At 41.8% G+C, this 24803-nt stretch overlaps 1 protein-coding gene across 7 annotated transcripts in view; it reads left to right on the top strand.

The window, feature by feature from the left end:
* The window catches only part of gramd4a (GRAM domain containing 4a), a 57720-nt gene that overhangs the window by 13710 nt on the left and 19207 nt on the right, over window positions 1–24803 (top strand). For 5 of the 7 annotated variants that reach the window (XR_005638136.1, XM_039791423.1, XM_039791425.1 and 2 more), the window contains exon 3: window positions 3517–3637. Coding sequence is in view for 6 of the 7 variants with exons in the window: in XM_039791423.1 (XP_039647357.1) it covers window positions 3517–3637 (121 nt within the window). In the remaining variant the exon portion in view is untranslated. Of the gene's footprint in view, window positions 1–2877; window positions 3315–3516; window positions 3638–20355; window positions 20796–24803 lie in introns of those variants that run through there. The other 2 variants (XM_039791427.1, XM_039791426.1) reach the window with 2 other exon arrangements.

Genomic DNA, 24803 nt, shown 5'->3' with positions numbered 1-24803 from the left:
CTGTTGGAAACAAGCTTGAGTACTTCTCAGTGTGCACCATTTAAAAAAAGAAAATAAAAAAATCAGAATATGACAGGGTTAACTGGAAATCCGGTTGGGTAGGGAGGAGGGTGTATGGTTTCTCAGAAAAAAAAGTGAAAGTAGAACAGGAAGTTCAGATAACAATGTCTGTAGAGGATAACCACTGTATCAACACATTTCATATTATTTACTCAATTAACCTGTTAATGTTGACCGCATAGTAATGTAGCATGATGTGCCATAAACGCCTGATATTCACAGATTAAAGTCACAAATTCAACTGACTTTTTATTTTTATTTTTATTTTGTGGCCTCAGCTGATTCTCTGAAGCAGTTACCATGCCCTTTTGTCTGGACATCTTTATATCCACAAATTTTATAAAATGTGCAGTGCACTAGTACTGGTACACCTACTGTATGTGGTCTGTCGGTGTCCAACACCATTTTCTGTGACATACTAATTCTGTTAATGGTTAATTATTGAACATGGCGGATTAAAAAAACTACCGCAAGCCTGCTGCACCAACAATGTGCCAAACATGGAGAAGGTCTCTTGTGATATGTGTGTTTATGAGCAGAACAAGGGCTTGAAATCACACCTTATGTACAAACCCTTCCTACTGTGAGACACATTGAGCCTCTTGAGAAAGTTGCAGTCTTAAAACAGCACACGCCTTTTCACAACATAGAAGAACGAGTATTTAAAAAGTGTGTGAGATCCCTGGAGCTGTTCTTTTGGATGAACCAGACATTTCTGTGTCAGTTCTGCACTGAGGCAACTGTACAACCCATGGACAGTGACAGTGTCCTTCTAGAGGCCGAGCGCAGAGAGAGGAAGAATGATCAAATGAGAAGTACAACCGATGACCGTGGAGAAAAGAGACCCGATAAAAGCTTTGTATTAGAGCTACAGCAGGAAATTGCTGATCTGAAGAAGAAAGGTGCAGAGCTGGGTCCACAGTGGGCTAAGTGTGGAAACTGTGTCTTGTCTAGTAGAGCCGCAACTCTAGGCAAGTCAGTGGACAGCTGGAAATGCTGTATTATGAGTTTAAGTATGGACATGACACAGCACATCCCAAACGTATCTGGTCAGAGACAACAAAAGTGTAAATCATGGAGACACTTGAAATCTGAGAGATTCTTGATTGATTGATGACATTCTACCACGAGGTTCAGGTTAAAGATGGTCTGGACTTTAGAAGTGACAAAAGTAGTTTATAAATGAGTATCTGGATGTTTTCAGTGTTAGAATAGTTGGGGCTCGTTTGAAATTTTTTAAATGACTTCATAAACATAAAAAGCAAGATGTGAGTGCATACAAACATTTCAGAATACCTTTTCAGTACTTTGTCATATACATTTAATTTTATTTATAAGGACAACGCATGGTAATCGGCATTACTGTAAATGTGCTTGTGTTAGCCAGCTGGCTAATTTGTAACTGTAGTCCTTTTGGCGAGATGTTTTGAGACCACAGCAACAAGAACAAATCAAGACATTAGTACAGGTTAAACATTTACAGACAGACGACAACAAGACGCCATGAAGACCGTAACGGCAACCAAATAAGCATACTCAAGACAGTGCAGAATCCATGCAGAGCAACAGGAAGCAGCATAACATTAGTACAGTAATACATCAACAATATCCACATTCAGTAATGTAGCCGCGCAAGCAACGTGAAGCGACCAAACACAGCCGAGCAGTGCCGATTATAGCCATGTTTTGACACGTGGCAAGGAGACGAATAAAATGCAACAATCATGACATCGCTCTATGCGTTAATGTAGAATTTTGTGAAAATCAAATGTACTCCAGTAAAATGCCGTGGTCTGTTGACCGTTACACACACAAACGTGTATCATTTGGTTTGATTCTTTTGGTGTTCGTGATTGATTGCAGTTCATCTAGTAGAAATGACCGAAAGAAAACAAGAGTTGTTGATTGTGGCTTTTAAAAAAAAAAAAAAAAAAAAATATGTTGGCAACATCTGTTCACCTATGTCTTACAACGGACAGAGAAGATTAGTCTTACATTTAGAATTTAGAAGTAGAAAAGTACAGCAGCTATGAATATCACAACGTTAAGGCTTCAACAGCATTCAGTAACACATTGTTTAAGTCGTGGAAAAGATAATGGAGTTTTTAGCAGGACACGGTGAGAGTCCTAGGCTCACATCAGCTTCAGACATGACCGAGGGAGAGGGGGAACATAATAATTAATCAGCCGATAATCGCCTAGGGTGACGTCGGGGCTTGACCTACTTTTGACGACCAGGTGGTACTGACTGAGCGGACAGCCGCATTAAATGACATGAATGTGTGCTTACGTTCTGTACCGTCCTTGGACCAAACCATTAGCGATTTAACATAGCATTTAAAAAAGTCAAACAAAATTGACTAAATCCAAACCAAAGAGCATTGTAGCTGAGCCCTCGTAATGCAGCAGAACTTCTTTTCCCTCCCACAGTCTGCTCCTTTCATCTTCTCCATGTCCTCCACGTCTATTCTTTCTGCCTCTCCTTTATCCTCCGGTCTCCATTTCATTTTCACACACTCCGCTTTCTCTCCTTCAGTCAACATCTTTTTTTCTTTGCAATGACATACTGCTAGAAGACGCGTCCATTTGTTTTCTTTGAAGTGCTTCTTTATTCAGGGTCGCTCTCTCCATCTCTCTCTGTCTCCCCACCCTCTTATCTTGTTAAGCTTTGGCTCTCTTCCAAAAGCATGTTTTCAGGTCAATGCCAGTTTTGCGCTATCTCTCTCTCCCTCCCTTCCTGTCCCTCTCTCTCTATTGCTCTCTCGCTCTCTCTTTGCAGAGAGCACATCAGCGAAAGACATTGCGGTGTGTCTATGCAGGCACACACAAGCCTTGCTGGTTGCTGTCGGGGAGAAGCTGCTGCAGCGTGTGTGTGTGGCAAGAGAATTTGAAAGGACACTTGCTGTAGTCGAGCAGCGATTCTCAACCTGCAGTGCTCATCAGCAGCTAGCACAGCCATCTCTCCCCTCCTCTTGCGCTTTCCTTTCCTCTCCCTCCTTCACCTCCTCATCCCTTTTTTCCTCACACTCTGTCCCTCATTCCTCCCCTCTCTCACACAGTCGTCACCTCTCAATCATCGTCATTCTCTCAGTCTACCTCTACACATGTTGTGTTGCTAGTTGTGTGTGTGTCTGGGTTAAAGCTCTTCGTCATAAGGGTGTGTCAGTATTCAGTGTTGCTGTAGTCAGAAGAGGGGGATTCTCCTCATCCTATCTCGCTCCAGCTGGACTTTAACCGGGAGAGGAAACGTTAGCGTGAGTCATGGTGCCATGCTAATCTGTGTGGATGTGTGTTACATCATATGGGAAATCCCTCCTTGCGTTCTTGTATGTATTTTGTTGTCAAGTCAATCTAAAACCAAACCTCTCTTTCTTTTGTTTTCTTTGTTTGTGAATGCAATGGGTGTGTGCATGGTCGTGTGTGCGTGTGTCTGTGTGTGTCTGTGTCTGTGTGCAGGCAGGTTCGGGGTCTCCTACCATGGCTGCGGCCATCCAGGACTTCCAGAGGTCGGAGTCGGACAGACTCAATGAAGTCAAAGGTCACCTGGAAATTGCCTTATTGGAGAAACATTTCCTACGTGAGTATACACACACACACACACAAACACACACACACACACACACACACACACACACACACACACACACACACACACACACACACACACACACACACACACACACACACACACACACAAATATGCAAACACTCATTGAGACCTTAAAGACCTTTTAAAGAATTGTCGTCTGGGTCTGACATTTTAGTTGTCCTTTTTTTGGGGGGTATATGTACCAAATGTTTGCTGACACTTCATTGGTTCATGTTGTGCCTGTTGAAGCCTCTGTCGGGCAGTACAATTAATCAAACATTAATCAAGATCACGAACATCATAGACTATTGATGTTTAAAATGCGTGCTCCGCTAATTGAAATATTGAATGTTTCAGTTTCAAGTGTTTCAGTTTCAAGTGTTTCAGTTTCAGGTGTTTACACTGCGTAAATTAGCCTAGCGGCTAGCAGGCTTTCTGCTCATAGCTTAATCCTGACACAACACCACAGTGAATTTTAGCCTGCATGCAGCCCAACATTTTGTTGAAACAGAGCAGCTAATATTGGTAGCGAGAGCAACAAGTTGGCAGACTGCAGATTGAGTCGTTACTGCACCTCTCTGCTCCGCACTGTGTGTATGTGTGAGGAGAGAAACGCGTCAGTAAATGACAGCAAAACGCATTAAAGACTCTCACACCCAGCTGAAATGGAAACACTGCGCTGCAATACATGTCTTACGGTTTAATCAACGGAATTAATTTTAAAGGTTTCTTTTACTCTACAGTATTGAAAAAAAGAATATCCATATCCCAAAATCGAAAACCAAATACCTACCCAATGAACGAATATCCAAGTAGTCCATAGCCCTACTTGTTTTGATGCAAAGATGTACATTAGCAGAAATGTAGCACAACATGGAAGTGAAAGTAGTGCTCTGTTGATTTAAATGTGAATAGTCAAAGTGCAAAAAATATATTGTGTCACTTAAAAACAATGAATAATCATGATCTCAAATATCAAAACCGTGATTATCATTTTGGCCATAATCGTTCTAAGAATCTGTGTTGTTCAGTGTTCAAATAGTGTGTTTTATTGGTTATGGTTTCCACAAGCTGCCTTGTCTACCTCTAATTTCAGTTAGAGATTTCCTTCATTACCCAGAATCCCTCTTGTCAGTTCCCAGAGACAATCCCTGTACTTGTGGCAGTCAGCTCATGGTTATGGAGTATATATGTGGGTGGTGAGATTGTCTGCAGCATCAAGAGCAAGGAAGCAACAGATTGATGAAAAAGTGTGAGTTCAATGTCTACAGTATCTTTGGTGACTTTGTGTTGTGGAGATACTGCCTCTTTTCACCATTCATATCTACAGTGCCTTTCCTACCATTTCTGATTTGTATACCAAATGGTGACTGTAGCAGGAAGCACCCTCTATTTGATGAGAGGCTCTGGTAAAACTGAGCTGAGGCTGAAATTAAAATCTCTCCTCAACACCCCATGCTGGCACTTACTGCTGTCTCATCAATTAATTGTAACAATGAACATGCTCTTAGTTGTTGGTTTTTAGAGGGATCCACTTACAGCTTTTGATGACATCTAGCTCTTATTCTGACGGAAGTTGAATGCTTTTATTGTAGGTTGCTTTGGAAATAAGTGTCTGGCAGATGATGGTAATGTCATAGTCTCTTCCAGTAAGAGTTATCTTTGAACTATAAGCATCTTGTGATATCAGTCTGCTTTGTGGTTTCATAGTCAAGGTTGGTTTTGTGCATTTCTTCTTTGCTGTGTGCAACTTGACTCAACCGGTGTTATGCTTATTACATGAAGCAGTGCTGCTCAACTTAACTTCAAAGCTATAATAACAACCTATTGTATCTGTAAGCAGCATTGGGTCCCATTGCTTGCTATAATGTTTGCTATTGTTAATTTCAATGATATTGCCAAATATGGGAGTTTTATCCTGTCTTACCTTTTTAAAACATATGATTGCTCAGTTACCTTTCTCCAGTTTCACAGAAGCAAGTCAACTTCAAATGATGATGGGGAAACAAATCAGCACAAGAAGTTGAATGGACTTAAGATTACTATTTCATCTGATATTTAGAAGGGGCATTAGCAACAATAACATCCTGTTTTGCTAACTGTATGTTTGTACGCAACTGTATACAACCCTGAAATTACACTGGAAGCATAATGGAAGCAAGCATCTGCTGATCTAATGTAATGTTGCTACACCAGAGACGCACTGTAGGGTGAAGCATCCATGAAGCAGCAATGCAGTCCCAATTACCCTACAAACTTTTCTCTTCCTTTGTTGATTACACCATGCATAATGTTGCAACCTAAAGCAGAATGTCTACAGGGATTTAAAGTCCCCCTCCACTCAAAAATGTATTTATGACCTTGACTATACTGAATTACAGTATATCTGTGTAAAGTGTAGAGTTTGTCATGTTTGTTTTCCTCGTCTCTCTCTCTCTCCCTCTCTCTCTCTCTCTCTCTCTCTCTCTCTCTCTACCAAAGAGACTGGATGACCAATCTGGTGCGTCGGTGACCCCTCTCTGTTCCTTAGCGTAACGAGGAGTGAACCCTTGTGTCAGTCACTTGTCAGCCACATGATCTCTGTGTGGGGAGGCGGGACTCCTGGCGTAGCCTACCACAGAGTGCAGCAAAAGAACTGCGTGAGGAGTATAGCCAGAGGAAACGCTAGTTGAAAGTTGGAGGAATAATAAAAAAAGAAAAGATGGAATTGGTTTCAAAGCCAAACGCGACAGCTGCAGTGTGGGAGCACTTCAAACCGAACGACCGTATTGAACCACTTAACCTGAGCGAGTCGGTATGTCGCATTTGTTGTAAAACAGTAGCAACTAAACGCGGCAACACAACAAACATGCATATGCACCTAAAACACAATCATCCGGTACAGTTTTCCCAGCTGGGAAAAAAAACTACAACAGATGGGCCGTCTCCGTCTTCCCGACAGTACACAATCACTGACACAATCGCTGGGGCGTTTAGTTGACAAAGTACAAACAGGACTGGGGGTGCACCGATCCGACTTTTTCAGTCCCGATACCGATGCCAGGGCTTTGTGTATCTGTCGATACCCGATACCGATCCGATACCGTTAATGAATTAATAATAAACTGTATACCTTCCACATCATACCTTCCTTCCACCATGTGGAAGACACTAAAGGCACCAGACCTTCCTAACTAAACATTACTTTCCTAACTAAGACAAAAAAACATAGATGTAATGTATTGAATTCTTATTTATTTGTTATTTAAAAAACAATTGTGCATTCAAATCGAAAATGTAATCAAACTTCTTAAAATAAATTAAAATACATAATAATGGGCCATCAATAATGGGCCACCTTTATATAGGTTTATAATGGCTTATTCTACTGTCAGTAGTACATAGAATATCACAAAAACATGTTAATGTCATCATGTTTACTAAAAGCTTTGATTAAGGGTTTGCTTTGCTCCACAACATTATACAATAACTTTGTATGAAGGGGAATCCATGAAACAGTTACAGAAGCTAAACTATTTGTATCGTGCAAACTGCAAAGTAGTAAAATAAACTCAAATCGAATGAATAGCCTACACATACAAACAACTTTAACACTGTTTCCCTTTCAAAACTAAATAGTTGTAAGCTAGTACTGTATAACCACTACCTTGGCCACAGGTAAGTTAGGTTGTTGTAGTGCGGTTGTAGTGGGGGACTGAACGTAGCTCCGCTGTCAGCCTCCTTCGCCGTTTGAATAACGTTAGTAGGTTGGCGGACGTATTTCAGCGAGGCGAGACATCTTAAATCCAGTGTTTTAATCATTGCTCCGAACCCGTCTTTCTCAACGGCCTGTAGCGGGACCGGAGGTGGATTGCGTTCATAACGTTGCTCCGCTGCATGCTTGAAGTGAGTCGTTACGTTAACGTCGCAGTAACGTTAGCACGGCTGAGTAACGTTAGAGCGACGGGCAACAACCGTGGCTAAATTATGTCTGATTTGTTAGAAAGAAAAAAAACTTGGGAACAACAGACGGCTCCTCTCTTGAGCACATGTTGTTCTGGTGTATCTCCGGTCTTTCTTCATCCTCTAGCTAACTTTCTTCTAGGTTCTTGTGCAGTAGCGACCGTAGCCTCTCCCAGCTTAACAGACTGTTATGCTAGCTAGGCTAGCAGCTGTAATGTTACCCAGCATGCCATTCGGCGGTGTAGCTACATTTGTAAATGTAAAATTATTAGTGTTAGAAACTGTTTAAGTCTCAAATTGTTATATGCTTTGGTGTTTTATCCTTTTAAAAGAGTTAATTGTGGGTTATTAATTGTTGTGTTATAAAGTTACTACCATGAGTGAGAAGGGTACGCAGTTAACAGGGGCCCCGGTGCTGCGACGGAGTGTTAAAAAAATAAATAAACTGGATCGGCCCGTGGATCTGTTAATTTTTCCGATCCAGCTATTTTTGCAATATCGGGGCCGATATCCAATCCTAATATCGGATCGGTGCACCCCTAAACAGGACAGTGCAAAATGGTGTGCACTCACAGACCGTGTAGTTTGCTTCATTGCTAAAGAGATGCTGCCCTTTAGTATCATCGAAAAGCCGGCATTTCCACGAATGCTGCAAACATTTGACAGCCAGGACGAATTGCCTGGGAGAACATGCGTGTCACAAACGGCAATTCCACAGCTGTACAACAGTGTGAAAGACGACGTACTAAACGAGATCAAAGACTTCCAATTTTACTCTGCCACTGCACTTATTAAGAGAGACTGAGAGTCCATTTTATTTATTGTTTTTGGTTGTTTTGTTCATTTATTGTGGACATTTAAAATGTCTTAGTGTTTTGTGTTTGGTGGATTATTTCTCTGTGGTAACAATGCTTTTTGGCAACAAATCTTATACCATTGGAAAGCCTGTTTAATTCCCTTTCAAATGGTGCCCCATTTGTAAGGAAATGCATTTGTGGGATGAGCAGCAGCGCTGAGTATGTGGGGTTGCGCCCATGAAAAATTTGCCAAATCTTCTCTGCCAATGCCAAACAGCTTATTCTGCTATTGACTCATCTGGTGTTTGGTGGATTGGATGATTGAAGTTTGAAGAAACAAGACATATTGGCAATTTAACAATATTCATTTCACAAACAGGAGCCTCAGTAGCATGTGGAAGAACCATACACAGCCACAACAGCCTGGCACCTCCTCCTCATGCTGGTCACCAGCCTGGTCACACACTGCTGTGGGACGGCATCCCATTCTTCAACCAGCATTTGTCGCAAGTCAGCCAACGTGGTTGTGTTGGTCACTCTGGCACGAACAGCACGCCCAAGCTGATCCCACAAGTGTTCAATGGGGTTGAGGTCAGGACTGCTGGCAGGCCATTCCTTCCTCTCCACTCCCACACACTGGAGGTGGTCTCTGATAAACCCCGCCCTGTGGGGGCGAGCGTTGTCATCGTGGAGGATAGAGTGCCAATCAGGCACCTGATTGCCAGCACCTGGGGGTACCAGAAGCTCAAAACAAGTGTCAATAGCAACAGCAAAATAACCTGTTTGGCAATGGCAGAGAAGATTTGGCAAATTTTTCATGGGCGCAACCCACATACTCAGCGCTGCTGCTCATCCCACAAATGCATGTGGCCCTATTTTAACGATCTGAAACGCAAGTATCAAACGTGAAACGCAAGTAGCTTTGTGGGCGGATCTCGGGCGCTGTTGCTATTATACCGGCGGGATAAATGACTCTTGCGCCCGATGCAGATCTAAAATGGGTTGGTCTGAAGTAGCTAGGTGTGGTTTGGGCGTAACGTGCAATAAACCAATCAGAGCATCATATCCCATTCCCTTTTAAGAGCAGGTGCGCTTGTTCCATGGCGGATTGCTATTATAACGGCGGATTTGCCTGGCGCACGCCAGCGGGAGCTGTCCGGGATGCGGAAAAGTAATAAATGCCGTCTTGGCCGGGTGGCGATGTTGCTGCGGCCTCTCGGGCGCATCTCCAAAGTCTGGAGAGGATTGCTGCAGCCATGGAGCGTGGGCCTCCAAACGCACCACCTGCACCTGTTGTGCCCCTTCCCCCCCCCCCCTCCATCTCCGTCCACCCGCTCCAACAGGAGCGCATCGCACATTGCCACTCCGGGACCATATTCCGCCGGAGTGTCCAATCCCACCGTAGTTCAATATCATGTCTCCTTAAGTCCTCTAATATTTCCTCATTTATGTCATCAACACATCCATGATTCATGGAAATGTTGTGTAAAACACAACAAGCCACAAAGAATGCTGAAACTTTTTGAGGACTGTACTGTAAAGTGCCTCCTGATCTATCCAAACACACACAAAGGCAATTGTGCTGAGTGCAAGATAGGGCCCTTATTTCCAAAAAGCATTGTTACCACAGAGAAATAATCTACCAAACACAAATTTCCTTACTTTTTGCTACAGTGCAGATTGTCGAGAGTATAGTTACAGTACAGAGAATATAATAACAGTACAGATTGCGAGCTTGCGGAGCTCTGCAAGCGGGCTTCCAGCCCGTGGAGCTTTGGGAATATATCTAGGAAGTCTGTGCCAGGATAGTTTTTTTTTGCTTTAAATTAGATTAAAGCTGCTAATAAATTCCCGACACTGCAGTTCCCCGACGTCAACCTCATCAACAGAATCAGGACTCCCTCTTCGGTGCACCGTCCCCTAGTGAAACTCCGATGGACCTTAAATTATCTGCTTCTCTTACTGTTCCAATGTAGTTTTAGGGTGAGATTAAAAACAAAAAGCAAAATTTCTTTCTACCTGTTTGACCTTTCCTTTCTTCCTTTTTTTCCTCCTTTTGTCCCCCCTCCCACCCCCTCCTCTGGAGCTCTTTCTCATTTTTCTCTCCAGCCCGCTGAGCTGCTCTTTCAGATTGTGCCCGCCACTCCCCGCTCTTCTTTTTGCTCATGTATCCCCTTCTCTTCTCCCATCGTGCTTTCGATTTCCCTTTCCCTTTTATGCTTTCTCTCTGTCAGACACAACAGTGCGATGTTCTGAGATTCTTCTGAGCTCTGACAAACACACGTGCTTGCTAGGGCTGCACGATTCAGAAAATGTCACGATTCGATATCGATTGTCAGGCTCAAGATTCGATTCAAAAACGATTCTCGATCAGGTGTGTGTCTGTGTGTCTGTGTGATGCGTGAGCGACAGAGAGACTGAGGAGAGCAGGGAAAGGAAATGCAGCTGAACGAATACACTGCATGTTTTAAATAGCTTTAGAGTTCAGAACAGAAATATCATCATTGCTCTCCTAAGATGGCAGCCACTTGTAAGGGGACTCCAAAGGGGAGAAACCTTCATACATGTTGCCTTGTTGTTGATTGGAAAAGGCTAGTAGTACCTCTGGGTAATGTTGCTTTTTTTTTTACCTCAAGTGCTTTGTGTTTTTATTCCCTCCGTTTTCTTGTAGCAGTCTGCTGCTTCTCCCTTCCCCTCTCACTCTCTTGTTATCCATTTTTATCATGCTTCAACCTCTTGTCCTATCCCTGGCTAGTGTAATCGTACTGCGGGGAACACTGAAGCGTGACAATCCATCAGCACCTAATGGAGTCCTGAGATCTGTGCCCTGCACTCCAGTTATTGTGTATTCTATTTCTACTATTTTTCTGTGCACTCTACTCTCCTGTGCTTTATGTGGTCATCGTACAGTTAACAATGGACTGGAGAGTGTGTGATTCCTCGCGCAGTATAGCCTGCTAGGGCTGGGCGATATATCGATATAAACAAATATATCGATATATTTTTAAATGAGATATGGAATTAGACCATATCGCATATATCGATATAGTTCAAATGTGATCCTTGCTCCCATAGATATGTCGCCGTGAGGTTCTAAACATACGTCAAAACCCGCCGCCATCTTGGAACAGGGGTCCGAAGCATTCAGATCAACGCTAAAGATGCCGGACTTTTGTACTGCTTAATTATGTTCGATAGAGGAAATGAAAAGAACAAACAGCATGGATAACATTTAACAGGTGACAATGTGTTTTATGATTATATATGCCGCCGACCAGCAATCTGAGCTCGCGGCAGCGGGAAGGCGGAGAGCCCCGTCGGGCCGCAGCGTCTCTTCCCCCGGGCAAAAACACAGCTTCGCCTCGCTGCTGCGCCGGTCCCCGCTGATCCAGATCGGACCAGCCAAAGACAGAGCGGTGATCGGTAGGATCTTACACGTAGTCCAGGACGAACTGTATGTCGATATCGGCGAAAAGTTCCACTAAGTTTGCCGGCGGCAGGCGGACGGAAATAAGCTACAGCGGGGCAGCGACCGTCTGCGGCTGCAGGATCTGGAGCTCAGTGCCCGTTAAAATTACATGTAACTCATAAATACATACAGAAATAAATAGTGGAGGAATGAGCCTGGACATTTCAGTCTGTTTAAACTTCACCTTGAAGCAGAAACTCTTAGTTCAGAAGGGTGAAGTTTCCGTTTGAACTCAGATCTGTGAACCGATCATAATAAATTTCTTTGTTTTGTAGTCGATAGTTCATCTTAAGTTTATTTAAGTGGAAGCAGTATCAAGTGGAAGAATGGGACTATAACCTAGGCTTACAGGCATGAGGCATTACATTTTGAACAAAGTAGATTATATTAATATCTAAAGCTTAATTGACCTTTGGAACGAATCACAAATAGCCTATGGAGCTTTGATTTCAAAAAAGGTACTCCTGTTATACAGTATTTAGGTTTACATTTTATTGTTATTTGAACAGCTGAGCATTTAATCATGAACCAGGTGAAGAAACCGGTTTATTATTTATTTGATTTTGCAACTGTTTCTATGAAACTACTTGTGACATGTCATATTTGATTTGGGCTTTGACTGAACATTTGCTCTCACTTCGCGGAAAAAAATATCGGGATATATATCGTATATCGATATTCAGCCAAAATATATCGGGATATGACTTTTGGTCCATATCGCCCAGCCCTATAGCCTGCTATATAAAAAGGCCTAGGCTATATGAGTGTGTATTATATTCTCAGTTAAGTGTTGACAACCAATGAATAAAGACTTGTATGGTTATATGCAGTTTGTCGTTAGTTGAAGCTAATGAGATTAGTGGCGTGAAATAAAAGATCGCTTGTTGCAAGACGTTATGGGTTTATGTGTTGTGTAATGGCTTTTCTGGAGCAAAGGTAATATACTGTAGGGAAACAACATAACATACTGTGAGAAGACTAGCCATAGTTTGCACATTGAAAGGAAATTCAGAAATGCAATGACTTGGAGTTATAATCCTTAAGATTTGTGCCGTGGTTGATTTGGTGACACTCGTGGTTACTGGTGGTAATAGCAAGTGCTGTTTGATACTACACTTCCCAGAATTCTGGGGGCAGCAAACTGCTGTATCTGTTTACAACACAGCCAAACAAACCCACATTGTTTTAATAAGGAAGTTGGCCAATAATTGGCCATCATGCCATGAGCAAGTGTGATCTGATTGCATGGTGTACACGCTGCAAGTATTTTCCACACAACAGCACAGTTTGTTTGCCATGTTTTGCCATTTGTAAAGAGTTTAATGTAAAGCCACCAACAGTAGGAAATGTTGGGTTTGCATTGGCAGTAGGTGAGTAAAAAGTTAACAGTGAGGTATATATTAATGCGATTTGCAAACCGTAATACTGGATTATATGCGTGGATGGATAGACTAAACTAAAAATAATTATCTGCAGCCCTCAATCACTCTTAGTACACATAGAAAACGGTTTCCTGAATGAAAGGTCACTGTTGTCAGCCAGCACATCTTGCTTGTTAATTTTAAATTGCTCTAGATGAGACCATCAGCTCAACACCTAAAATATGAATGAGTTCCACTTTTGCAGCTGCTAGCCTTTTAACTCTTCTCTTCTCCCCGGGGCTAATTTTATTTTACAGTTCATCTTTACAGTAAGCTCACCGTGTTGTTTCTTACACTGAGAAGATGCAAACATGTTTTGGCCTCTTACAAAATGCTTTCCCAAAGGAAAGGGACTATAATGGCATGACAGGAAATAGGAGCAAATTTAACGGAGTCTCATTCCGAACATTGAAGTGTATGTTGGCCTGTGCCTTTTTTCTTTAAAGTACCCATATTATGAAAAAATCACTTATTCTGGGATTTGGGGTGTTATTTTGTGTCTTTGGTGCTTCCACATGCATACAAACTTGGTAAAAAACAACAACATCCATGCTGTTTTGAGTGAGATACGGTTTCTGAATGTCTTCTACCTTCAGTCTCCGGATGAGCTGTTCAAAATCTGCAGAGCTTTCTATGTCATTAGCCGAAACGAGGTGAGCGAAACGAGCATGCTAGCGGTTAGCCCCCTCATTCTCAATGGCAAAACACTGCTACAACACACACAGGTTCACCATAATCTACAAAAGAACTACTTACATGTCCCTGTTCTGCAGGTATTCCACGCAAAGTTGGAAGCGCGCCCTCGTTTAGAAGAAGTCTCCCGGCTAATCCTGCCTTGTACTGACTGAAGTTAGAGAAACGGCTAGCTAGCTGATGTGATCCTTACCTAGCTACTGCGCATGTGCGAATCCCAACAAAGATGGTACAGAAGTTGAGAGGTCTCACTCTGTAGCTAAAACAGAGACCTGAACACACAGGGTGAAAAGAGGAGCTGCAGCAATGTGCAGTACAACAAAAATATGGTGTTTTATGAAAATTAAACCATATAAACCTATTCTGGTACAACCTCAAAATACAATTATGAACCTGAAATGAGCATAATATGAGCACTTTAATTGAGCATTAGCGTTTAACCCAAGAAATTACTTGGGCTTTTTGGCTCTTTCCCACAGAGTGAATTGAGTGTAGGAGTATTTTTTCTCTCTCCATTTTTTTTTTCTCTCTCTCTCTCTCTCTCTCTCTCTCTCTCTCTCTCTCTCTCTCTCTCTCTCTCTTTGACGTCTTTCCCTCTCTGCTGCTTAAAATAAAGCCTGGGCCCACGCTGTATGCTAAAACAAACACACTGCTTAAGTAAATTGTCTCCTGCCTTCATAGGAGGCACGAGGTGTGTGTGTGTGTGTGTGTGTGTGTGTGTGTGTGTGTGTGTGTGTGTGTGTGTGTGTGTGATTCTTAGAGCACTTAATTGGTTAATTTGTAACGATGTTTCCGGACGCGAGATCACATAGAAGGAGGCTAACATTCACATCAGCATCGGAGGACGTGATGGCCTTCTGCTGTGTAACAGTTGTGTTTTCTTCTCTTTTCCTCTTCCTTTATCTCTCTTCTCTAGGTCCACATGTATTCCCTTCCTCTCATCTATTCATCCTCCTCTCATCTCTCTATTACCTCATTCTTCCTTGACCAAGTGAAGTGTACTATTAAGGGGTAATTTCTGGGGGGGGTTTCAACCTGGACCCCACGTCAGAGGATTTCCCTCCTCTAATAAAAAGGGCTGATGAGCAAATAAAAACCATTGTTTTTATTGAAAATCTTTTAGATAACACGAAACCATGGGTGTATTATAGCCTATTGACCGCACAAAACACTCCGCAGCTGCTCTCTCTCTCTCTCTCTCTCTCTCTCTCTCTCTCTCTCTCTCTCTCTCTCTCTCTCTCTCTCTCTCTCTCTCTCCCCTCCCCTCTTGTCCGCTCTTCGTCCTTATACTCTGGCTCAGATGAATACAGGTGGTCATCAAATTATGATGACCTTATCCACATTGTCGAAATCAGTTAAATATTGGCACTGAAAAACTTTTAGTTAACAGGAACCTATAATTCCTGTAGCCTACTCCAAAACAACAAACTCCCAGAACGTCTTTTCCCTGACTTGTTACAGCCTACTCCACACCGCTGTCTGACAAGACCGACAAGATGTCACCTCCTGAGCTCGATAATGTTGTTAGACACTTTTAATAACATTCTTAGCCTGTCAGTGGCAAAAACAATCAATTTTAGTGGACAGAAGTCGAGAGTGCACAATTGCCCCATCAGATTGCATTGCAGCTCGGTTAGTGCTGGCTGGTCACTGTGATCTCTCTCAATACTGGAGCAATTTCAAAGATTTTTGGTCACATCAGTCTATTAGACACAAATGCATGGGGAAATGGGGGCCAGGTTGAGAAAAAAAAAACGAAATTACTCTTTAAGTCTGTCAGTGTGGGTAAGCTTCACAGGGTTTTTCCTGGATCAGAATGGGCCTTTGGGGGGGGACTATGCACGGCAGTAAGCATGATCGGCCCGCGTGCAGTAAAGGCAACGAGTCTGTGTTACCTTATTTGACAGAAATCTATGCATTTTCCTGTTATTTCTGACAATTTGATAAACAAAATGTATGCTTGAGTAAATATAACCCCAATTAACAAAACTGGTCAAAAAAATATATTCATATTTAAATAAAATCACCGGGAGAGTCCGGAACAAAACTGAGATTAGCTTTCATATTCAAGTTTGTGTTCTGCTTGTTCAACGATTGTTGCTATGGAGCTAGTTTTGGTTTTGAGATATCCCCGCTGAGACCTCTAGTGCCACATGAGTGCAATTCATGGATTTATTTTTTGTGGTTACATTTGGAAAAATACAACAACAGTGTGTTTTCAGACGCATTGTTGTGGTTACATGTGCAAGATAATCCACAGACCTAGAAAGGACTGCAGCTCCTGATAAAGTGTCTACAGTGAGGTCTGTGGATTATCCGCAGTAACAAGAACTACTCTGTGCCGGCTGGTTTTAGGTGTGCATTAGCATTGCTTAGAATCTTTGAAGCTTCAATGTTTTGCAAGCTTAAATACATGCTAATAAGTTTTTATTCTAAAATTAAAACGTGAGATTAAAGCGAGACTGAATCCAAGCTAGTACTAGCATTGTGTTAGTGCCATGTTTTGTTGATGGTCTTACTGTAATTACATGTCAGCTGTGGGTGGTCAATATGACATACATTTTAAGCTCATAACCTACTGTTTATGAACTTGTAGCTATCCTTTTACTATCTGTATTAGCCACTGCGGGCAATTAGAGTTACAAAACAGTAAGCAAGCGTGCTCTATGGCAATACTGGATTAAAATTGTTTCATGAATGTAAATTATGCAAGTTTCTTAGCATAAAATGGTTGTGGGTGTGGGTGGTTACGTGTGTCTAAAATGACCAATGTGTAAATATAAATTGTAGATGTGTGTTTTAAGTTTATTTCTGTGTGAATGTTTGTGTTTCTCAGTTCTCGCATACTGCACACCAAGATTTAAAATAAGCACCCTGAGAACACCGTTTCATTGAATGATAACCCTGTGATAGTTTGATTATTGTAGTAGTGGACGTAAAAAACAGAGGGATATATCAACTGGAACATGTCCCGTTGGTTAACGGAGCTGAGCTGAACTGACCCTCCTACTGGTGATAAAATGGCAGAGGGTAGTGCCAGTGGAAATTACCTCATGTAATTATATGAGCAGGCCTAATGTGCTCGGCTTTTATTGCTTCCTTTCTCTGTCTTGCTTTAGTTCTCTCTTGCTTTTATTCATATTCCCTTTGACTCCTACCTCTAAACGTCTCTGTATTTCTTTGCCCTTGTGTCCTCTCTGTGCTTTTCTTTTGTTGCCTACTTTTTACCCTTGGCTTGTTGATATCTCCTAGCTTTTTACTATCTCTGTTTCTTACACAACTCACAAGCCTAACAAATGATCACATGGAAGCTCTGTGTAATAGACAGGTCCTGCTGTCATTAGGTTCATTGGTTTTACTGCTACTATTTCCATAACATTTGGTGTGTGTGTGTGTGTGTGTGTGTGTGTGTGTGTGTGTGTGTGTGTGTGTGTGTGTGTGTGTGTGTGTGTGTGTGTGTGTGTGTGTGTGTGTGTGTGTGTGTGTGTGTGTGTGTGTGTGTGTGTGTGTGTGTGTGTGTGTGTGTATGTGTGTGTGTGTGCTATCCTGTTTGAAGGTCACTGCAGAGGAACAATGACTTGCTGATCAATACAGTGTCCCAGCTGCTGCCCTACTTCACACTGGGCAGAGGAGCACACACATAAAGGCTACACACAAACATGCACATTGCAGCAACAGCAGCACAACTGAAAGCTAATGGACTAAGAGATGAACCGCAATAAGTCTGTAATGCAATGCGTTCTTCACAATACCATCTGGTACTCACCAGTACTGGGAAACCAACCGCAATAACAAGTACATCCCAGTGGGGTATATCATACAGACATCGGGAAGTGTCTTATTTCCCACGGACAGATCTTACAAAACTAATAGATATTGAAAATGCAGAGATTTAGTGTCACAAACAAACTCCTGTAGTCCACCCACATGTTTTCACTTTCACAGATTACAGACAGTAATTGATTGACAGCTCTGTCACTCTTCTGTTAGTTGTGTTGCACCTGTTAGGGCAGGGCAGTGTACAGTGTACATGGCATCATTGTTATTAGTTCATTTAGTTAGATGTCACGCTTTTTGGTTTCTTACGTAAAATGGATTAGGATGACAGTGCAGTATAGTCTTGTTTTTTTGTCTTTTAGGACGAGATGGAACAAGCAAACTCGTTGATCGCTTATTACGATATTTATTTAGAAGTAAAATAAGGAAGAAGAAGAATGTATTACCGTAATTGATGGGTATATTGTGTGCCTTTTAGTAGCAGAAAAATAGAAGTAATTGAAAAGTCTTAGTTTTGAATTCTTGGTGATAATTATGCAAGTGATTGAGTATTCTGCGAGACTCTGCCTCATTAGTGATTTCTGTACACTGATGATGATTCATTCTTCTTCTAAGACAGCTACAGGACATGCTACGTGATAATGAATACATCTTGCGCAGTCTTGTCTGTCATAGGTGAGCTCTGTACAACAGGAAATTAAGCCTTTTGAGGCAGAAGGGCTCTGACCGCTCAGAAGCAGAGGTTTCTGTAATTGGGATGTTTGAGTTTGTGAAGAAAATGTTCAAATTAAATGGACCTGTAATTCATGTAACCCTCGGTGTCTACACGCAGTTGGTGCACACATCTAGTTTTTACATCGGTTTCTCTCACTTTACTCTCGTCCATGTCCCAGTTGTTGCATTTTAATTTAGCTGTACCCTCATGAGTTTAGTGGAGTGTGTGAGATTGCGACAGGTGGCATGTGTGTCTTTTGACCAGGCAGCATGTCCATGGCATACTGTGTGTGTTCTGATCGGAGTGCATTAAAGCAAGATGTTGAACCCGTGTTAAGTCTTCTAATATCTTCTAGCAAATTTGCCGTCTCGAACTGTTGATATGTAATTCATTTTCTTGCTGTTTCCCCGAAGGCACTTGGTTCCCAGTACTTAGAGAAGACTACAGTCTTGACCAGATATCTATAATTTAATGAAATCTATTATCTCATTACTGTTCTCCAAACAAGCTGACGCTATCCTCCCTGCTGACACAACATTGGATTAAGGAACACTGTTTATCTAGATTATTTATTGCATGTTACTCTGCCACATAAATATTTGAGCATGCACACAAACACACACACACACACAGTAACATAGACTTTCAGTCCAAATACTCCCTACACATTTCCTGTAAGCACAAGAAAGGGCACAGTAAATAAAGAGTTTTTTTTGTTACAGGGAGGACTGTGACGTTTGAGATTTAGCCACGAACTTAAAATTGTCTTGTAGAGGGGAAATAAGTGAAACAAGTGGGTCAAATCTAGGTCATGTAGAGATATCAGGGCCAGAGTGGAAAGAGTCCACATAAAGGAAAGATCATTTTTAAAATATACAAGACAAAATACAGTATTTGCTCTTTGTTCACTCCAAGTACAACCTACAGAACTACAGTATAATAATTATTAAATACAAACTAACTCTTTAATTCTTAACTCTTTAAATACATTTATAATATCCAGGCCTTATATTTGGCACTGTTGTTCACTTAAAACCCTTTTACAGAACCCAAATGTTGTGAACTTGCAGAGTGAGGGCGGTAACAGTTTAGTTCTGATCAGCTGTCTGTGTAGATATGCAACAGGTTTCATTTCTAAGGCAAGGGTAAAACTGAAGGAACATGATGTTTACTTAACCCTATCTTCCCTTTCTCTTTTCCCTCGGTCTGTGTCTTGAATGGTGTTTTAACATCTGCAGATCGGCTGGAGGTCACAAAAAGCTCAACCTTCCTTTCTGCTCAAGTCAACCAGTGTTGTGGCAATTACTGTAGAGAATGGGAACAATGAGAGGCCAATGTGAAGCAGCCGATTCTCTCTCTGTCTCTCTTTCTCTGAACCCCCTGTGCCCCCACCTTCCTTTCATGAATGGAGCCATTGTCTATGGCCTGGATTGAACAACTCACACAGTACTTTTCCTTTGAGGTCTTAAAAACTTTGCCTGCTTGGATCAGAAGTGATTTGCTTTGCTTGCGTAATTTACACTATGCGCACTCACGCATCCTCACACACAAATATGAACTTACACGCAAATATGAACTTACACATACCAAAACACAACAAACGCATAACGCACGGTCTCACATGTACCACTTAGATAAACCCATACTGTGTGTGTGTGTGTGTGTGTGTGTGTGTGTGTGTGTGTGTGTGTGTGTGTGTGTGTGTGTGTGTGTGTGTGTGTGTGTGTGTGTGTGTGTGTGTGTGTGTGTGTGTGTGTGTGTGTGTGTTTGTTTGTTGACAGCTCCAGTGTGCTCAGAAATCTCAGATTCCAGGCCCTCTTAGCCTGCTTGCCACCCAGCAAAGCCCCACCTCTCTCCGCCTCGGCTGCCCTCCTTCTCTTTTTACCGAGTGCCTAACACATTCAGACCAGCTCCGATCACTGACCATCACTCTGTGTGCGGAGGCCTTTTAAAACAGTCTCTTGTGTTGCTGGTTACCAATCAGCACAGAGGAACCTGTCCTTGATCTCTGCTTCGTCTCTGGATGGGACATGTAAACATGGAGCATATACCTAAGTTGCCAGATTTGACAGGTTTTGAAGAGGCTTTAGGTCATTATGTAACGGAGGGTGCTGGACCGGACCAGGAGAACGTGTAACCATGGCTCAATTTCAGGAAAGACCCAAGGCGGCCACTCTGCCGTCCCGTTCCTGCGCGAGCGTCCCAGGGACTGGCCGGCTGCAAAGACGGATGGGTTTGTGCAGGATGGAGGACTTCACTTGTGACAGCTTTGAGCTGCTTTATAGTGGAGCTGTCGATAAGATCAAAAGCCACAAAAGTAACCTCAACCTCAGTAAGTTTGTCAACTTTACGATCAGGAATGGGCAAGTTCAACCTCGCTACATTGTACTGTAAAATTAAATGAGATAACTACTGTAACTAAAGCCTCTGTACATTAGCCAGCCTTGTTTGGCAACCACACTGTACTGCACACTACAGAGTACACAGAGGTGGTACAATAAACGTCTGTTCTTCATTTGATCAGCCCCTGGGAGGTATACAAAATCAATATCAAGGTATGGTAGCCTCGTCTTTATTGTAATGTCAACATAAACTTTTGCCAGCTCATAGACCTAAAGATGTCAGTCACGTTTAGGCGCCATTTTCTAGATAGCAAATATTAATATTTGTCAATACAAATATGATCAACCTCAGCAAGTTGTAAACCCAACTCTTACTAGCAACTCTGCTCCAGTGGTGAACTATGACCATAGAAACGGTAGTCCCCTCAGCTGAATGTTGAAACCAGTGCAAAGTGCCTTGAGGAGTTTGTCTGTGTCTAGATGCTGGCTTCAAGAAAACATGGCGGAAAAACGTATGTTCCTTCTATAAACTAGGGTCTTCATTTTAGTTAGTTTAGTTTTAGTTATGTGACTTCCTCTATTCTGTGTCATGGTGTCGATTTGGAAAATGATTGTGCAAGGTTTGTGATATAAAGGAAGTCTTAAGTCTCTCATATGACACTCAGCCATGGTGGTTGCTGCATGCTCATGACACCTTCGGTGCACCAAGGCTCCACATTTCCCCAACTTCTGATTTTGTTTTTTGGTTCCAGTAACACACAAAGGTAATGGCAACTTTTTCCAGACCTCTCACTAAGACCATCCAGTTGACGTTAATGTACTTTTGTAAGATAGTCAAGCACAGGCTCAGTAAGTTTTGTTATTCTATTTTGTCTAGATTTATTCAGACAAACTTGACTTCAACCGATGGCAATGAAAAATTATATCTAAAAACTCATCTTTTAGAATATTTTACACAACTTAAATCTCAGCAGAGTGTCTTAATTACAACTTAACTAGCTTCGTCTTCTGACTTTTATCTTATCGGTACTGAATCTACTGTCTTACCCAAACAAGCCAAACAAGACAAACCGTTACCTCCCCTTGGCTTCAGTTGCCTCCCATATCGCAAATAACTGCCTTCAACATCACTAATATTTTCTGCTGCTTTCTAACCTTTTTATTAGCTGATAATGTGGATAACTCTTTTCAAATTTATGTTTTTTAGCGTTTGCTTCTCAGAGATTACAGTTTTATGGAAAGCCTGCATGGGAGTGAAGGTCAACGCTATTAAAAGTGGCATTTAAATAATCCTGTTACTGATAAATGGCCTAGATACTCGCCTTATAATGGCCAAGAAGACCCTGTGATATGGTAACCCAGGATGAAGATTTATATATAGATAATGGCAATCCAATTTTAGAAGCAGAACAGGCTTGTTGACAGTATTATTAATATACTATCTGATGTAGAGGGCCTCTGTGGAACAGGAAAACGATTGTACTCTACCTTTCTGTGTCTGATACACATAGCATATTGTGTCATGCTGTGCCGTATCACACACTTGCGGCTCCACATCTAACAGAAGTATGGACTCTTGGATCGAGGCATCTTTTTCTGGTGTTAGGAAGGAATTTCTTAGTGTGGAAGGCAGTAAACTGGAGAGGAAAAGGGAGGGGAAAGGGTTGTAGAGATGCACATACATAGAAATAATTGCACAAGGTGAATGGGAAGGAGTAACATTCAGTATAGGGGCAGGAAACGGTGGGAGGTGGAGGAGGAAGGGAGTCACAGTATGATGAGGATAAAGAGGGTAAAAGGTGAACAGGATCAGGCGCGTTAGGGTATGGACAACTGCTAATAAGTGAAGGCATCATATGAGTAGTACATCTAATATTTTCAGCACTAAGCACTATGAATGTGTTTTTTTTAATCTTTATTAAGTACAGCTGTAAATCACAAAATGGGACTACAATAGAAAATAATGTCTCATCCCCTTTCATTGAAACCATATTGACACTGAAATTACATTGTGCTGTGCATGGTTTACCGACAGCATGTGACGTGTGAATTTCAAGCAATTATCTAATGCTGCATTTTGGAACCACCCAACATTTAAATGGGCCACTGCAACTTAAATTAGCGTGATTAATATTTGAAACTGCTGTGTTTGTCAACCAAAGAAAGAAGTAAATTAAAGCTGCATGAATATGATTATATTAACTAATAAATAAAAATGATGATTATGTAATGTGAAAGGTGTCGCTCGTAGTGACCGACCCACAGAGAATTATAGATGCCCAGCTTGCAATTGTATGCAAACATGTTTGCCATATTAACTTTATAAGGTGATAATATATTACTGTAATGTTTACAACTTAATGCTGCCAAAGTGGCCAAAAACTTTGTAGGAATATCTCTGAAAATATCACTGACCTATTGTATTCCTGTCACCCTAATTTATGAGCAGTAATAAGTCTCTTTTAGCCACAATACTTTGTTGGATGAAAAGGTATTTCATTTTTAAAGTATTTTTGTCCGTCAAGTGCCACTACTATTGCTGTAAAGCTTTAAATTATGTTCAGTACAGCGTAAACCACTGATCTAGTTCTGCCTACACCACCCAGGGTGCATCACTGCTGCTGTTAGTAATTTTGTCCTATGTTTACAGTTGGCCATGGATCTCCTGACACAGGGCAACCTGACCAGTGCTAAGCTGCCTAGAAACCTTTGGCCGGGCTCTTGCTCACTCTTATGGCTCACTCTCTCGGTCTTCTTTACATACATAAATACAGTCTGAACAATAAACACATTCTTACTGTATGTTAGCAGATAGGAAGACTGAGCCCGTGGAGGGGTGAACGCGTATGAGAAGAGTCATATTACACAGGTGAAGTAACAGAGACTCATACTTTATGTTCATGGTGTTCCTCTTCAACGCCCCGATGCACAAAGTTTGCTAAAGGAAAACCAAAATATGCCTTATTGCTCTTACTGAACCAGAAATGCATAGAGAGGTTATACAAAGCAAGTGGATTACTGTACATGGCATCTGGAGATCCAGTATATGTTCTCTCAGTAAGAGCACACCGTGTTGTTGCCGACGCTTTAGGAGGGGCTGGCGATGAAGCTTTTATTAGTGATAATGGTAGGAGAAAAAATGAGATATGAGATTAGGTAATAAGAAAAAGAAGCTGGCATCTATATTCTTGTAATATGAATCACCTTCTGTCTGTGTGATGACATGATCGTAGGAAGTAGAAGGTTGGACCCGTTGATAGATTTTCTTTTGCAGGGGTTGCACAACCCTGCTTTTATCACTTTCCTCACTGTTAGTTAGGTCCCATCGGAAAATGAGGGTACTACTGGTTCAGGTAATGGTTCTTGTGTTTTACTTGGGAGAGATGTTGATCTAAGTGTTCAGTGGCACCACTTGTACTTGTGTTATCAATACCATATGAAGTTGTCATGCGGCACAATTTCCTATATATCCTCAGTATGATGGTGTTTCCAAATGAAGTGGAACCACATCAGAGTGATGGGGTTTCACAAAGCTCTGTTTTTAAGAAAAGCCCTGGTGGCAATCGCAACATGTGGGTTTTTAAATACATTTGAATGTAATTTTGTGTTTTTTTTTTTTTTTTATATAGAAGGACTTCATCTGTTCTATTGCTTGTTCTTGTTTTTGGTGCCTCCATTCTGTAGCTGCATAAATGTATGCAGGCATTCATTCATTTGTGCCTCTGCACCTGTACACACTTTTATTGCCTCGTCTCCTCCAATATTCATGTGTCCCTTTAGTCAGGGACAATAGACTGAGAGGAAACATCGCTGATGTTGCACCCCAGGCTTAGAAAGCCCTGATACCTGAAACCACTTAATGCTAGCAGCTGATTGATAACAAGGATGAGTGGGTGGACTTGAAGGTGAAGGAGACAGATGGAGGGAAAGACGAAACGGGACAGACAAGAGGCATTTTTAATCTCCAGTTGTAAGACTTCAAATTTGATTCCCCTTTT

Source organism: Perca fluviatilis, chromosome 23 (genome assembly GCF_010015445.1).
Source record: "Perca fluviatilis chromosome 23, GENO_Pfluv_1.0, whole genome shotgun sequence".
Lineage (NCBI taxonomy): Eukaryota > Metazoa > Chordata > Actinopteri > Perciformes > Percidae > Perca > Perca fluviatilis.
This window is presented reverse-complemented; position numbering and strand designations above follow the sequence as displayed.